Source organism: Hipposideros armiger, unplaced genomic scaffold, assembly GCF_001890085.2.
Source record: "Hipposideros armiger isolate ML-2016 unplaced genomic scaffold, ASM189008v1 scaffold_112, whole genome shotgun sequence".
Taxonomy (NCBI): domain Eukaryota; kingdom Metazoa; phylum Chordata; class Mammalia; order Chiroptera; family Hipposideridae; genus Hipposideros; species Hipposideros armiger.
This window is the reverse complement of record NW_017731462.1, coordinates 1,822,951-1,841,378: the sequence shown is the minus strand read 5'-3', so window position 1 is coordinate 1,841,378 and position 18,428 is coordinate 1,822,951. Positions and strand designations below refer to the sequence as shown.

The window sequence follows — 18,428 nt, the reverse complement described above, 5'->3', positions numbered from 1 at the left end:
AGATCTCAAACACTAGTATAAAAAAAAAAGAATGTGGAGTATTTCATTAATACTTGTTTATTTTGGTTCTTTTCTTGAAATGATAGTTTAGAGATAATGGACTAAATAAAATACATTAATAAAATTAATTTTGCCTTTTTTTTTTTTTTACTTTTTAAAATGGTGGCTCTGATCCTCTTTGATTCTTTTTAAGAACTATCTTATCCCTCTTTGTAGCCAGTGGCCTTTGTGATGGTGGCTGTGATTTATTGCTTGTACACAGGATAAAAAGAAAATCCTTAGGAACTATCCTGCCATTCCCAGGAAGATAGATTCTCTGTGCACAGAAATCCACTACAACACCTGAATTGCAATAGAAGGGGGACCATATGGAGTGCTCCTCCATCCTCAGGCACAGGAAAATATTGCATTCTAATTACATGTGAATCTGCAGAGAATTTTATCCTCTAGGATTGTCAGCCCAGGTTTGGAACATGAAGAGGTAAAAGGAGAGACTTTTCAGTTTTTAAAATTAACTTAGTATTGATAAGTTTCAGTTCGCACAAATAAAATTGCTTAAACTGTTGTATCTCTTGTTACGAACAATTATTATCATTCACTGAGTATTAGCTTTGGATCTGGCGCTATGCCACATGCTTTACATGTTTATCTTGTTTAATCTTAACAATAACCTTATCATTTTCATTTCATGGTTGATGAAACTAAGGCTCAGAGGGGTTAAGTCACTCGACAAAGGTCACCTGAGTAAGTGATGCAACTAAACTTTGAATATGAGTCAACCTGGCACCAAAGCCTGTTCTCTATCCTCGCCACTAAGCTACTCTTTTCGCATTATAAACAACATCTCCTCACAACAATAACCACATCATTAACAATCAAAACATCAACAACAGCAGCTATATCAAAACCAAGACATTTCCTGTGGAAAGATGGTATTTGCTGACATTTTGCCTGAATTATGTTTTCCTATCTTAACAACCGGAGTTTTTCCCATTGGCCTAGAACAAGGGACACTGGAAGGAACAATTCCATAAACCGGTAGCTGTATTACCATAAGGCTTTTACTTTGGACAGTCATTATAACGTCTGAGTTCTTTCAGAAGAGACTGCTCTCTGCCATGGAAGCTATAGCCCCCACCTAGGACATTTGGCACTCCCCTCTGGCAAATGCGCATGATTTTAGAGCAGGCATATTATGTTCTTAGCTCACGCTTGGCTGAATGCTATAATAACTTTCGTATTTCCTTTCTTCTTTCTGCCCTGATTATGTCACAAACTTATTTTTATATTTTATATAGTTTGAATGTGTGAAATACTATAAGCAACCTTAAATAAATGAATAGCTAATATTCATTTCTGCTTTATAAACCTCCAAAAATAGAGTTTTTTTCATGAAAGAAATATGGCCTCCTCCAAAGTACACAAAATGGGTATAAATCTGGTTAGGTGAGAGGTAATTGCACTTAGCATCATGGTTTTTTTACCCAAGACAAATTTTAACTTTAATTGAAGTTTATGTGGTGGCTATCTGTCAAATATTACTGGGCAAAGCACCACAGCTCACTCAAAACAGGACTAAATAGACAATCTGCGAGATTTCTGCAACATTAGCAAGAACTTGTTGGTAGCGATCAGACTTGACAGAGAGAATGTTGTATTTAACCTGTTTTTTTTTCATCATAAAGTCTATATGAGTAAATCTTTACTTGTTGGATGGTGTTCCTAGGCCACACATACATAAGTTCAGTTAATTATGGAAGTACAAGCAAATTGCTCACCAGTCTTATCACATACAGATGAAAAGGTAATATGAGAAAATTAATCTCTTACTAGAAGAGTGTGTTTTCTTCTTATTTGAAAATGTCAAACTATGTTTAAAAGCTGTCAATAACAAAGATTATGTATTATGTTGCAAAGAAAAATGGGGTTCTTAAATGTATTTAAATGTTATGTGATTAGGAATACATAGAGAGAATGTTAATATACATATAAAATTGGCACAAGATTCATCATTTGGAATTTTGAAGTACTTAAACTTTGGCTTTTTGGCAAACCAATTTAGTATAAAGTATAGATTGGCAATTTTAAATATTTATTATACTTGATATTGATTAACACATAAAATTTAAAGATACAGTTTTATATCATTGTGCCTCCTTTTGATTATAATTAGAATCTAATTTTGAATTCATTTAAATACTTGATCAAAATAATTAATTTTTTTCTTTTAAAAATGTTTGAAAGTATCTTTTTTTCTTCATAATTTATAAAATAAACTCTTCAAGATTTGCGGCAGACAATTGTAGTGGAAGTTGTGATATGTTACTAAGATCCGTTTTCAGGACTGATCCTGCCTATTGGGAGTGTTGATAGTGAAAGTTTTCAGCCCCTTTCTACTGGAATTGCCCTCAGTTGGAGAGAACTGACTTGGCCCAGGTCATACTAGCTGGTGGAGGTGGAGGGTAAAGGAGGAGCCCACATCCACTGACTAATCTATGTGGGGGAGCATAGGCCTGTTCACCCCCTATGTCTCAAGGCAAGAAAACTCTGAAGGGTCATCTGAGCTCCAGAGCTCCCTTTCGGGTCATCCTTTGTTGCACCTGGATTGCAGCTCAATTTCTTCCTCTGCCCATCCTACTGCCTTCATTCTTCCACACATATTGTTTCTCAGAGCACTCTAATACATTGGCCCACATGCTTGTCTCCATCTCAAACTATTTCATGGAGAATCCACATAAGACATCTCTTTAGACTTGCTCAGAGAAGTATGATTCATATAGAAACTTTTAATAAAGCTCAGGAATTCTTTATAATGACTTTAATTCAACAAAATTTATTAAACATCTATGATGTTCTAGACATTGTGCTAAGCACTAAAAATATAAAGTTAAACAAAATTGAATTAAGACAAATTGATCTCAAGGAAATTGCTGGCATGAAATACAGATGTTATAAGTGAATATAATTCAAATGAGATAGGCCCTATGTTACGAATATGGACCAACTGCTCTGAAAGTATTGAGAAAGGGATGCCTATCACTCTGGAGACCCAGACTTCACTAAAGACATTTGAAAGAAATCCTTAAAAAACTCAAGACTTCTGAATCTTTCTTTCCTCTTTTTCTCTCACAAAATCTCACAAAATCCAATCTCTCAGCAAAAGCTATTACCTTTGCTTTACCATGTATCTAGAATCCAGACTGCCCCACGTCTACTGCTTCTAATCTGTGCTCACCTGCCATCTTTCACAGTCACAGCCTCAAGACTGGGCTTCTCATTTCCACCCTTGCCCCTCATGGTCTATCCTCAACATAGCAGTCAGGTGATACTGTTAAAATGGAAGTCAGGGCATGAATTCTTCTGCTGAAGACATTCCAAAGTTGTCATCTCATACTAAGAACCAAGTATATTATGCCTACAGGGTCCTAGGCCATCTCCACACTGCCCATCTTGTCCTTACCTCCATGCTATACCTTTCTCAGTTCATCCAGGAGTCCCCTTTCATTCACTCCCTTCCAGCCACTGTGGCCAATTTGGTCTTCTTGGAACTGCCCAGCGCACTCCCGCCTCAGGGTACCTGAACTTGTGTCACTTGTTGTCCCTTCTGCCTTACTCCCTCCCTCCCTTCCTCAGGTTTCTTTAACTGTGGACTTCTTCCTGAGGACTCCTTTGACCACCCTCGCTTAGCACTCCATAGCCCCCTTTCCTGTTTGGTTTGTTTATATACCTTACCACATGCTCTGAACCTGATTATCATTTATTTTGTTTAGAGTTTGCTCTTCCTCACCAGAACATTAGCTCTAGAAGGAAGGGCAAGGACCATCACATGCTTTGTTTCTGGCTCCATACCCAACACCTACAATTGTCCCAAGAACAGAGAAAATGTTTACAAAATATTGGCTGAATAAATGAATTCTTACAAATAATGATGAAGGGGAAGAGAAGAGTGAAACTCTTAATTGTGAACAATAGCTGGAAAGCATAGAAGTCAAAGTACTTGTAATATAATGTGATTAGAATGGAGAAATTCTTATGGTCAAAGATGGAGACATAGGTTAGAAATGTAAACCATGAAATATGGTTGTTATGGATTGACTGAATTGTATTCCCCTGCCAAAATTCACATGTTGAGCTCGTAAACCCCAGTATCTCAGCCTGTGACTTTATTTGGAGATAAAAAGGCCTTTAAAGAGGTAACTAAGTTAAAATGAGGCCTTTAAGGTGGTCCCAGTCCAATATGATTGATAATATTATTAGGAAGAAAAATTTGGACCTGGATAGTTTCAGAGGGAAGACCATGTGAAGACACAGAGAAGATGACTATCTAAAAGCCAAGGTCAGAAGCTTCAGAAAAAATCAATACTGCCAGCACATTGATCTCAGATTTCTAGCTTCCAGAACTGTGAGAATAATTAATTTCTATTGTTTAATCCACCCACTCAGTGGTATTTTGTTATGGTAGCCCTAACAAATGAATATAATGATATATATATGACATTGGAATGAATTTTTACTTTATCACATAAGCAACTGTAAAATTTTTAAGCAGGTAGAGGTGAGATGAGACCTGAATTTTAGGTAGGTTGCACTTGTGGTAATATGGAAAAAGGATTGGAAAAGAAGAGACCTGAGCTATCAACACTAACTGGGAAGTGTTTGCAATGGTTTATCAAGGTGAAGGGAAAGAAGAGACAGGAATAGAACTGGGAAAGCACCAGAGCCAGGATTATTGGGACTTATTGATACATTAGTGGTAAGCGATATTGCCACCTGCCACAAAAGGGAATTTAGTAAACCACAGACCTGCAAAGCAGTTCAGATAATAAAACTTACATGGATTTCACTGGGCTCATACTTGAGAAAATTTCTCAATATGGAACCTTAAAACAGATTATAGCATCATTCTTATTGCTTAAGATGTGAATGGTATTCATTGAAAGTAGGTTCCTGCAGTATGGTACTGGCATAAAAACAGGCACATAGATGAATGGAACAGAATAGAGAGCCCAGAAAAAAATCCATGCATATATGGGCAGTTAGTCTATGACAATGGAAGCAAGAATTTACATTGGGGTTAAGATAGTCTATTTAATGAATGGTGCTGGGAAAATTGGACTGACACATGCAAAAAAATAAAACTGGACCACCTCCTTATGCCATGTACAAGAACAAATTCAAAATGGATTATAGACTTAAATGTAAGACTTGAAACCATAAAACTTCTAGAAGAAAATATAGGGTCTAAATTTGCAGACATTACCCTGAGCAATATATTTACTGATACATCCCTGTGGGCAAGGGAAGTAAAATAAAAAATGAACATATGGGATTACATCAAACTTAAAAGTTTTTTCACAACAAAGAAAACCAACAATAAAACAACAAAGAAGCCTACTGAATGGGAGAAGATATTTGTCAATGAGATATCTGATAAGGGGTTAATATCCAAAATTTATAAAACACTCATACAACTTAACACCAAAAAACAAACAACCCAATTAAAAAATGGGCAGAGGATATGAAGAGACATTTCTCTAAAGAGGACATACAGATGGCCAACAGGCATATGAAAAAGTGTTAAACCTCACTAATCATTAGAGAAATGCAAATAAAAACCACAATGAGATGCCACCTCACCCCAGTCAGAATAGCTATCACCAATAACTCAGCAAAGAANCAAACAACCCAATTAAAAAATGGGCAGAGGATATGAAGAGACATTTCTCTAAAGAGGACATACAGATGGCCAACAGGCATATGAAAAAATGCTCAACCTCATTAATCATTAGGGAGATGCAAATAAAAACCACAATGAGATACCACTTCACTCCGGTCAGAATGGCTACCATCAATAAGTCAACAAACAACAAATGTTGGCAAAGTTGTGGGGAAAAGAACCCTGGTGCACTGTTGGTGGGACTGCAGACTGGTGCAGCCACAATGGAAATCAGTATGAAGGTATCTCAAAAACTGGAAATGGAACTATCTTATGACCCAGCAATTCCACTCTTAGGTATTTATCCAGAAAAACCCAAGACATTAATTCAAAAAATATATATGCACCCCTATGTTCATTGTGGCGCTATTCACAATAGCCAAGACTTGGAAACAACCAAAATGCCCATCAGTAGATGACTGGGTTAAGAAACTATGGCACATTTACACAATGGAGTATTATTCAGCTATAAAGAAGAAGGAAATTGTACCATTTGCAATGATATGGATGGACCTAGAAAACATTATGCTAAGTGAAATAAGTCAGAGAAAGACAAATACCATATGATCTCACTTATATGTGGAATCTAAAAATATGAATAAATGAGAAATCTAAACAGAAGTAATCTCAGAGACACAGAGGAAAAACTGATGATTGCTAGATGGGACGGGGGAGGGGATGAGGGAGAAGGGGAAGGGATGAGACAACATAAATTGGTAACTACAATATGGTCTCAGGGATAGAAAAGACAGTCTGGGGAATATAATCAATAATGTTGTAAATATTTTTTAGGGAGCCAGTTGGACTCATGTCTGGTCAGGGAGACTACTTCATAGACAGTAAAGAGGCCTGACCACTGCACTGTATTTCTGAAGCTGATGTTGAATAATATTGTATGTCAACTACAATTATATATACATATAGTCACAGGATGTGGAGTAGAGTGTGGGAATGGAGTCAATGGAATTGTAATAGATATGTATGATATCGGGGGTGGGAGGGCAGTGGATGGGGGAGGGGGGTTGTTACTTTGTGAGGGGTGAAAAAGATAACTATTGCATTGTTTTGTATACCTGAAACTAATAATAAAAAAAATAAAAATAAAATGAAATGATATTTTAAAAAAAAGAAAATAGGTTCTGTAGAAAGAGCTGCAGGCTGTATCTCCTTGTTGGTGATAATATTAGCATATTTGATTAGCATATTAAGTATTAGCATATTAAAGAATTTGAGAAGTTTTGCAATGAAGAAACCTCTTTAAGTTTGGCTGAAAAAAAAAAAGTAATTGCAACACCTATTTGATTACAGAGCCGTTTTTGTGAGGAACCGTTTAACCTCTCCCTGAGCACGAATGCTCTAGAAATTAACACAGTGTGGAAAATAGTGGTAATTTTGATTCACTAGAACATTTCCAAAATAAATAGAGAACTTTGTCTGGGTAATCTCTGTTTCCAATAGCAAAACTAGTTGGCACTGTCTTAACAAATTGGCAGAATAAACTCATTAAAGAAATATAGTTGGTTTTCCTATAAACTAATTATTACAGATTTTAAAAAATCAGATTCTCTTGAAAGTAGTACTCATTCTTTCATGTCCCTAAAGGAAAACTACTCAGTGCCTTGAAACAGAAAATAACAGTCTAGTGACTTAAGGGGAAAGCATAGCTCAACCCAGAAATCTGGGAGCCTTTTTTAACCAGGTTTCTTTGACGCTAGGGCAAGTCACAGTCTACGTTTTCCAATATTCCATCAGCTTCCTAAATCCACGGGGTCCATGCACAGTGACTCACATGCAATGCGCACGTAGGCTTTCCGGCTCTTTGTGGTACCGGCTGAGCTCCAGGCCACACACTGGCACCAGTAATCTTCAGGCCCAAAGAGTTCTTCCACTTGCTGGCGCGAAATCTCAATGCTTACTTCCCGGACAATGAGACCTAACCAGAGAAAGGAAGATCTAAGTCAGGAGATTTATACTAAAGAAATACAAAACATCATACCATAGTTATTCCCTCAGTGATCCTTCTTGATGTCATAGATCAACATCCAAGATATTGCCTCTCATATCCTCTGATTTCCCTCTGGCTCCAGTTTCTTGATTCGCAACTTTTTTCATTCTCTTATTTGTTATTTCAAATCTTCTGGATTCATCAGAAGTTGAAAGTGAAAATCTGTCACTCCACAAAATTCCACATTTCCTCGAATGGCTTGACTAATATTCATCCTTCACCAAGTTATCTCCCTCTGTATACGTAAATGTTTACTTGTATTTCTCAAATTCTAAAGATTCTACCTCAATTATATAGGTTGTGGGTAAGATACCCATATGTTATACATAAAATTACAAATCTGAATGCTCCTAGGAAGATTTAGTTCACATGAAATAGAACCACCTAAAACTATAATCATAAGTCATAAATTATAAATACATACACTTATACATCAGGTTTTATTATATCATCTGATCATTTATAAATTTGTGGTAATTATTTAACAACTAAATTACTTTAACAGTTGTGTTTCAGCTATTAAGGCAAACTTCTTTTTTTGAAAGATAGACCAGCCTTAGTTAACAAACCATGCTGTTAAATCTAAAGAATGTGTAACTTTAAGGTTTTCATGCATAATATTTTGAAAACCCAAATGTTTCTCTATAATTGTAATGTAACCAAAATCCTGTTAAAGGTAAAGTGGCCTCCAGCTGAAAAGATCAAATAATTGGAATTTGTTTCACAGAATTATGTAATTCTAAATAACAAAAATTGAACTAAAACTCTGGGATTATCATTTTAGGAGTATCTATTTTGAGGTATCAAAACCTATTTCAGAGATCGGTTCTGCAGTGCGCCCCTTTGCACTGAGTAAGAAGAATTATCTAAACAATATATGCAGGTAACTGCCAGTGCTCCTGGAGAATGAAAGTACACACTTCAAGAATGGAGTTTGTATTGAGAGAACTAACGGGTGCCCTTAGGGAGTACAAGAATTTGCTCTGGGTCAAGTATGAACACAGGAAGAAAGATTAAATATATTGCTTTGTACTGTTTATTCATTCATCCATTCATTCATTCATTGAACAAATATTTTTCAAGTATCAATCATGTAAAAGACACTGCACTAGGTACTTGGGAAATAATGAGGAAGATAGTCATTGTCCTCAATGAACTAATATTTTTGTGTGGGGGGCACATATTAACTACCGGTTATACACTTTATTATTTAATTATAATTGTGTTCAGTGCTGCAAAGGAGACATATAAGGACAATGAGAATGATAACAAGGGGACCCAACTTAGGAAAGATCCAACATGAGTTATGTTGGTTGAATTATATGAGGAGAGGGACAGGACACATGGGAAGAAACAGGAAAGATAATGAGAAGATTAAGGACCCCAGAGAAGATAATTAAGCACCAGACAGAGAATAAAGGCATGGGATGAAACTAGAGAGAAGAAAGGGGCTAGTTTATATAGCCTTGTAGACTGGTGGTTCTCAGAGTGGACCCCAGTACAGCTTCATCAGCATCACCTGGAATTTGTTGGAAAGGTGAATCCTTGGGACCCACTTGAGATTCGCTGAATAAGAATCTGAGAATTGGGCCCACAATCTGTGTTTTAACAAGCCCTCCAAGAATTCTGATGCATGCTACAGTTTGAGAACCACTATTGTATACCATGTTTAGGATTTGGGATTTCTTCCTGAAAGCCATGGATATCACTAAAGTGTTTTAAGCAAGAAGATGATGTAATCAGATCATTTAAAATTACATGTATATGATATGTTCAAGATACAGAGTTTAGTTCTTCAGAGTTTCATTAGTTATGAAAAGTGATGATTTCTTAAAATGTTTCATCATGGCTTGTTACAGGTGACATGAGAGAGTTTTCATCTAGAGATCCTAAAAAAGAGTATTCCAGAAATTAACCTAAAGCCTAGGACATGCTCAGATGGGTAACATCACTCAGGGAAATTAACAACCATCCAACAGAAGTAGGCTCTTTCACAGGGAATAAATGGTATTTCCTATCAAGAGGTGATGAGACTTGAGTCACAGAAAAGCCGTTAGGAGCACTCGAGAGTCCTTACACAGGAAGAAGCCCAGGAAAGGGGGGTTTACAACCCCAAGCAGGGCAATGGCACAGAAGGAACAATTCAATTGTCAAAAGTGTATTGAGTATATTTAAAATTAATTTAAAGTTTTGAAAATTAGTAATCCTTGTATGTTTAGATAGTGATCAGCTTAAAAAGAATGTTCGAGTACCTGGAATATCCTAACCCCTCATCCCTCTATGAAAAGATTAGCATATTATTTTAGCTAATGTCCACCTAGTAAAATCATCACCACAGCAAAAAATTCCAACTTATTAACAAGTAGCACTACTTCCTGGCCCCTTTCCTGGCCCCTGCATAGGACTTTCATTTTCCTATCTTTTTATAATTATTTTTCTAATATCTAGAAATTCATGCAAAGATAGAACACAGCTTTCCCACCCCTCCCCTCCATCTTTCTTTTAATTCCCCTCTCTGATATTTAATCCTTTTGCCTGTTTTACTTGTGGATATCTTTTTTTTTCGTGCTGCAATTCACTTACTGGAAACAAAACTCTTCTTGTAAACTTGTCGCAGTAATTTCCAGTAACCAAAGGGCTGATAAACCTGCATTGTGTATGTCCTTAGAACTATAATGGCTGTTTCCAAAATGCAGAGCAGCAGCAAATGGGCTCAGGATATTAAAACCACATACAAACATTGTGTTTCCCAAGATGATATTCAGGTTTCATCCCCCACCACTCCTTTTACTTAAAGCCATTACAGGAAACCTAATGAAATGCTAGGGGAACTTCACTAAAGCCCTGTATCCTTTAGTCCAAATAGGCTCATGGATATTTCTACTGACCACAGATCTGAAGCCTTTTAAGAAGCCACAGACTGAGTCTCCTGCTCCAGGAATTATTTGTGGTATGAATGTTCTGAATTGTGTGGCCCAGGCTCTCTGTGGGCACTGGGGCAAGCACACACCAATTTCTGTCTTCAGCTACACAGATGCCCCATTCAGGAGGGGATGGACTATTCACAGTGTGTACAGTTGTCCTGCCACATGCCCAGAGTTTACATTCCGCCTGTTGGTCAACAGCACAAGAACAAGAAAGAACTGAAGCATGGAGTATCTAAACACTTACAGCTCAGAATCCCCTAGAATCAGCTGCATTATTCAGACTCTGTGCTACTTGGTTACATACCATCTTTTCATTACCGTAGGTAAGTTCATTCCCTATGACAATTTGCTCATCAAACCAGAGGCTAGTGGTGTGGGTAAAAGCAAGTAATTTCCTTTCTCTTTGAAAGTAAAATTTCAAATCTGCTTGAAGTTTTGGGATGGAAAGAACAGGCTTCCTTGAAATCTGAAATGCCATGAGCATTGCTTCCAAGGCGGGCAGCTTTGAAGATCATTTGGGAACTTGAAATTGGTTTCAGGTTATCTAAAGGTGAGGGGACATGCCTCAGTCTACAGGATTTACTCAAATACAAATGTGTATTTTCTATCACATCGGATAACATCAAAGATTTCTCATCACTGTTCTTTCTTTAATAATGGCATCTCAAGGGTGCATGCTGTTTGAAGTTTGCAGTGATTTTGCTTTTATAATAGAATTCACTGTGGTTTGGGAGCCAGAGTGCAGGAAAGTAATTAGTGTGCTATACCACGAAGTCTTATAATGAGTACAAATATGTACTTGTTAATAGGGAGTTTCAGGTGATTTTAGAAACCCGGATGCAAATACCATTCTGTGATTGGGTCCCTGTGAGGCTACCCATGATTATGGCAATAAAATCTGTTAATTGACATTTATACCTTATCTTTAGCATGATTTTAATTTCTTAATAGTGGTCAGGCACTACAAATAGTGTTTTTCTAGAGTTTATTATAAAGCAACCACAAATACATAATAATCCTCTTGTACAATAATTTAAAACAAGGTCCACATTTCCCCAGAAATGCAATATGTAATGCTGCCAACAAATATGAAAAATCCACTATTGTCAAAAAGTATGTCAAGTTCCAGAAATGTAAAGATGGATCAAACAGTTCACCTACTGTTCATTTATATTATTAGGTGATATTCAAAAAATCATGCATCATCTTAAAATATTTTTTTAAACATGGTCATCCCATCTGTACCTTCTGATACCTTATGCATATTTCCCTAAAAAGCATCCTAACCCCATGTTAGACTTAGTTGTTATGTGTGCATGAGCTATATTTCTCATTCCTCCCAATTACTTTATCTTTCATATGGCAAAATGAAGTTTTGAAACATCATGTTGTGCAGACTTCTTCCAGCCCTTTCCCTGTTGGGAGAAGAGCTGCAGAGGTCATTCGACCAAATCTCATTATAGTACACTCACAGTGAGGACATGGATTGGTGGGAAATGTACAAGGCTACAGGTAGGGATGCTCTGGAATATATTACAACATTTTATTGAATTAGTGTGGTCTCTTTTTCATGCTTTCTTCCAGAGCTTAATCCTGTTAGTTTTTACTAATATGATCTAAAATATGAAACATATCAGTTCTAGATGTCTTACTATAAATTAAATCACACAAAATACCATCATTATTTAAAAGGCTGTCATACTATGAAAACTGATAATTATTTTAACTTATACTTCACTAAAATAATCAAAATATGATAACTTGAAAGGCAGAACTTTACAGTGAAGACATTGTTTCATGTTACATAAGGTCATCTGACAACCTTTAAAACTATATCAGGAAAAGGAGACACTGTAAACACATAATTTACAAATATTTCTCTGAAATGTTTGCTTTTTTAATATAATAATTAATACATAATTTTAATATATTAAATATTTAAAATATAATAGTTAACATGTAAACAGGCTATCTAATTTTTAATATAATATTGATTTTAATATAATAATTTAAATATAATATTTAATATGTAAACAGGCAATCTAATTAACTAAAGTTACTTGTGTAATTGGGAATTAGAACTTACTGATGTATTAGACTTATTATGAGCATAATTTTGTTAAAGTTACATTTAATATCTTTGTGATCAAGATGGATTTACCCAAAATTTAAAGACTAACATGGCTGGGACTGAATGAACAAGGGATTTGCTTGGAAATATTTCATTCCTAGGTCATTGATTTGATTCTTTTTTATGTGATAGTTTGTAGTCACTTGGTTCTGTTTGGCATCCTGTGTCCAATGAGGATGTTTTGTTTTGTTATATTTTTGTTTGTCTAGAACTGAGAAGAAGATATTCATTAATTATGTATCTGGAGTGGAGAGACTTCTAGTGCTCCTAAAAAGCTACATGACAACCATATATAAATGTAGTTTTCTGCCTTGAAACTTGAAATTATAATTGTAAGGTGATATGAAAATACAGTGACAATGTTTACACTATTTTTCCCTTTCCTTTCTAATTTAGAGTTGTAAGTATGAAGGGCGTTTGGAGTGGTGGGTATGCAAAATATTCTCTCTTACTTACAAAATTGTAATGAAGTGATGGAAATTCATCCTATCAACTTTGGCTCATCATTTAATTCCTGTTCTTAACTTTGGTGTTAAATTTCTGTTCCAAGTCTTTCTGAGACCAAAATGGGAACTAAAATGCTTTCTGTAATTTACCTCTGCCTTGTGGGTCAATGTTCTTTAAAACATAAAGAAGCAATTTTATAAAAATACATGGTGGCAATTTGTTTAATTTGAAAGGGCACAAAGCATATTCCATTGAGATAGCAAATGCATTTACTCTTCTTAAATATTATTCTTAAAACATCTAAATTACCATATATATTTGAGTGTATATTGCAATACTTTTATTAATAATTATCTAAATCTAAAAACATGCATTCCTTTCTGTCTTTATTTCATGCAATTCATTAGTAATGTTAATACAAGTAATTTAAACAAAATTTTAAAAACTATCCTGTCAATAAGAGTGGGTAATACTAATGTGTTCTTGCAAATCTGGTTAACTGTGTGCTTTTGAATTATAGACCTTACTATTACTCCTGTTCAGTTATTCATTCAATAAGTACTTATTGAGATTCTATTATGTGCCACACATTCTTCTATGTGCTGGAAATACAGTGGTAAAGGAGGCAGATAAGGTTTCTTTCATTCTAAGTGTTACATTCCACTGTGGAGAGAGTTTGTGTGTAACTATGAGATCTGACAAGTTTGCTAACTCATTCTAAAAAAAGTGCTACATACACCTCAGTGCTGGATATCACTATGGCCACCTTCAAAGTACTCCCTTTGGGAAGTTATGCACCCACACCAGTGTCTAGTCCACTCCTCAAAACAATTTTGGAACTCTTTTTCTGGAATGGCCATCAGAGCTGTCATCATATTGCCCTTGATGTCCTGAATGTCATCAACATTTCCTTTCAATATTTCCTTTATCTTCGGGTAAAGAAAAGGAGTCATTGGGGGCCAGATCAGGTGAGTAGGGAGGGTGTTCCAATACATTTATTTGTTTACTGGCTAAAAACTCCTTCACAGACAGTGCCGTGCGAGTTGGTACATTGTTGTGATGCAAGAGCCATGAATTGTTGGCGAAAAGTTCAGGTCGTCTAACTTTTTCACGCAGCTTTTTCAGCACTTCCAAGTAGTAAGCTTGGTTAACTGTTTGTCCAGTTTGTACAAATTCATAATGAATAATCCCTCTGATATCAAAAAAGGTTAGCAACATCATTGCAACAAGCTCGCTAACTTAATTATCAGACCTTGTATTTTGTGCACTGTAATTTTTAAGATAGCCATAGAGATGAATTGTTTATAGATACTACCTTCAGAAGTTTACTCTTAAACACTAGAGATAAAAAAAATAGTTTACTGAGTAAAGGGACTCTGTCATACGCATTGTATATCTATCAGTACAGTAACTGGCACAAATATGTGTTCATGCAATGTATGTTAAATGGAAAAATGACTTGTACATATATAGCTATAATAATGCAAAGTGGTATTAAATCCCAGATATAAGTAAATTTAATTCTAATTCAGAAAAGTAAAGGTAGTTAGTATTTATTGAAGCTCTACCGTATGTCTCAATCTGTGTAACATATCTGGAGGATTAGAATTGCTATGCCTATAATATGGGTAAGGAGCAGAGGTCAGGATTTAAACAGCTATTCACACGGCCAATAATTACTGAAACCAGGATTTAGTATTTGTCTCAATCCAATGTTTCTACTCCTTTCACTACACCAGTATTCCTCAAACTGTGTCTCAAAGAATGCTCTTTGGTTAAATAAGTTTGGGGATTTCTGTCTAATATGTCCTCCTCTTAGAACCGCAACATGCTCATCAGTGTATTGAAGGCATTGGTCAGAAGTCCTGCCATAAAGAAGTCTGTTTAATTGGGATCACCACCATTTCCCCGAAATTTATTAAATTCTACAGTCACCATAAACACAGAACTCCATCTCATCATGGCTTTCAAAGCTGTTTTGTTTTCATTCTCCATATGTTGATTTACTGAATAAAAGTAATTGATTGTTTGGAAAATTGTAAAAACGCCATGAAGAAAATGTAGTGCAATAGCATCAGAGGGAGAGATCACGGGAAACATGGAAAATGGGGTATTTGAGTTTGATGTTGTAACATGGTTTGGGTTTAAACATTTAGAGAGGAATCAGTGACACTTCAGGAGGAGAGAATAGCATGAAGCCAAAGGGCAGAGATGAAAAAGCATGGAGCACGATGGGGGAGAATAGTTTACATAAAACCATAGAACTAGATAGAAGGGAGAACCCTGGAGAGACTTGAATGGCAGTTCAAGGACTTTGATGTGTGGAGCAGGGAGTCTGTGAAAATTGGAAATTGGTGAAATGACATTTTTTAAAATGACATATGCTTTAGGAAGATTAATTTGTCTCTACTAGTAAACAAGACTAATTTGATTTATTTTAATAGCATTTTAATAATTTTAATTATTATTACAAATTTGTTTTCATATCTATGATCTTACATCAAGTCATTAATCATAAGTGTTAGTAATATTCTTGACTCTTTGAAAACACTGTTAGACGATGTAAGCCAGGCACATCTATTATGAAGAATGATTACTCATGATATTGGGTTTTCATCGTGCACTTATTCCAAATGATTTAGAAACAAGTATTAAGAGCAATCACCTCTGGGGTGACTGCCACTTATAATAATTCACACACAGTACATTGAAGACAGCTATTTGTTTACCTTAAAAGCAATATATTTCATATTCTTAAGGAAACTTTTAAACCAAACTATGGTTTCATTTTTTTAAAAAATTCAACTCACCCAGAACAATTATTACAACTGGGTGACTAGAAAGGTATTCATCTACCACACAGCAACCCAGGGATTCACTTAGATAGGAAAATAAGTTCCAGCTCTGTATTTACTGACTTTTGGAAAGTCAAAAAATTTTTAATAATAAAACTATATTCTATTCACAACATTACCACTGGAGCTACTAACATAGACTTAGGAGAAGGGGAGAGCACCTCAGTTAGAAATTACAGGTGCATGCCCAGCTGTGGAAGACATAAATCCTTATTCCACGATACAGGTGAGGTAGGGACATGAAGCAGCTGAATGGAAATTACCAAGTAAGTGAGTTGTGACTAATTTGGGGCGGAATGAGCAAACTTTCATATTTAAGTGAAGATTTGAAATTGACGAGCACAATGATGTCTTCTAGAGTTTTCACTTTCCAACTAGAATGTGAGTTTCATCAGGGTAGGGGGTTTTGTTTGTTGCGTGCTGTTGCTGTGGCCTAAAATATTACCTGGCACATACTGTATGCATACAATAAACATCAGTTGATTAATGAAAGAATATGTCCCCAGTACTTTATTATACATTTATTTAAAAGTTATGTGATTGCATCTGATTATATCTTAGAGGAAAGGAACTTTCAGTCATGATGGCAGTTGTAACTCCTGTGGTAGCCAGAAAGACATTTTCAAATACAGCTTTGACTTAAACTTTGAACATGCTGGGCATTCACACTAAGAATGAGGGGAAAAAGTAGAGTTATCATAATGCCTCCAAAATTGTTTATAATAGCTGAGTAAACATAGATCGAGTGCCAATGAAAAGATTCTTTATTCTTTTTATATATTTAAAAGAACTCCAGCATTCAAAAACGACTAATTCACAACAAGAAGGAAAATTTTAACTTATAAAAATTCCAAGCAGAGATGAAAAATATTGGCATTTCATATTTTCAAGCCAGGAGTATTTTGATCTCATGCTGAAATACAAATTTTCAATTTTAACTTTATATAGGGACTAAGAAATAACTGTGTTCTCATAGTTCCAAAATATTTCTATGTATTTGGAGATTCTTGCCTCAAAGAATTATTTTATCTTTTCAAAGGGAGAGATAATTTAATAAAAACAATGCAACCATGTATAATGCCCTAAATCCCCGTCCCCCCTCCCCCCCCTTTTTTTTAATACAGATAATGTCTCTGCTCTTCTGCTGATTCTGATTTACATATATTTAGTTTTTGGTAAACATAAGGCTTTAGTTAGAATTCCAGAAGATAGTACTGCTACAGATATGCCAGTAAAACCTTACTTTTAATTAATTCTTTGCAATTAAGTTAATTGAGAGTATGATCTTTAGAGAAGGATCTAGTTCAAATTCTGGTTCTTCCAATAACTAGATGTATGACCTTGGAAAAATTCCCTTACCTCACTAAATATTACTTTCCTCAACAGGATAATGGGAATCAAAATACCCAAGTCAATGGATTGTTTTAAGGATTAAATGAAGTGATACACATAGTACTCTTAGCAGAAAAAGTCCTTAATATAAGCTAACAATATGATTTCAGCAGCTAGAAGAGTTTATGCTATGCTGTGTACTAAAAATCACCCCTCTTTTCAAAGGCTTTACAAAATAAAAGCCTATCTTTCTATCACAAAAGTCTTCAGGGAAGCTGTCCTACATGAGCTTTCTTAGTGGTCCAGCTTGCGCCTGTCTTGAATCTACATCCTTTCAACCATGGCTACCAGGGTCTCTGAGCAAGGAGACGAGAGCGCAGATTGCTCACACCTGCTTTTAAATGACCTGGCTCAGCAGTGGTGACATAACTTTTGCTCATAGCCTGCTGGCTAGAAGTAATTGCTTGGCCCAACTAAACCACAAGGACGCCAGGACGTGTAGTATTACTGTGTGCCCAGGAAGGAGAGGAGAACTGGATATGAGTATTAGAAGTTTAGAAGTCCTACTCCAGTATAGTTGAAGTGTCAACAGGAAAACCAAGGAATTGAATTTTTAAGAAACCCCAATCACATTGAAATGCTCATAGCTACCAAGTTAAATGAAATTTTGACTATTGTTTTCTGTGGTATCAACATCTTTACTGCAGAAAGAGCTAAATGTAGAAAAAAATAGAGCATTAGACCAAAAGGAAGAAAACCAGATTTTTGGTCCTGGCTTGGCTATCATCATGAGTAACTTTGGGCAGGGCATTCAATTTATCATTTTTTTAAACTTTATGTCGATAAAATTAGATAGTCCTCCCACAGCGTGCTTCACGGGATTGTTACAGGATCAAAAGGAATCTTTCTAAGACAAAGTACTCCTATAGGCAGGCTGCACAACAAAGATTGCGAGCTTTCAGTTCTTCCAGGGCACACACCTTGACCACATTTTCTAGCTTCCTTTGTTTTAGAA

General features: G+C 35.7%; 1 protein-coding gene across 2 annotated transcripts in view; it reads right to left on the bottom strand.

The window, feature by feature from the left end:
* UNC5C (unc-5 netrin receptor C) overlaps nucleotides 1-18,428 on the bottom strand; it is a 395,582-nt gene that overhangs the window by 127,876 nt on the left and 249,278 nt on the right. For both annotated transcript variants that reach the window (XM_019647544.1, XM_019647543.1), the window contains exon 3: nucleotides 7,506-7,649. In XM_019647544.1, coding sequence (XP_019503089.1) covers nucleotides 7,506-7,649 — 144 coding nt within the window. The remainder of the gene's footprint in view (nucleotides 1-7,505; nucleotides 7,650-18,428) is intronic.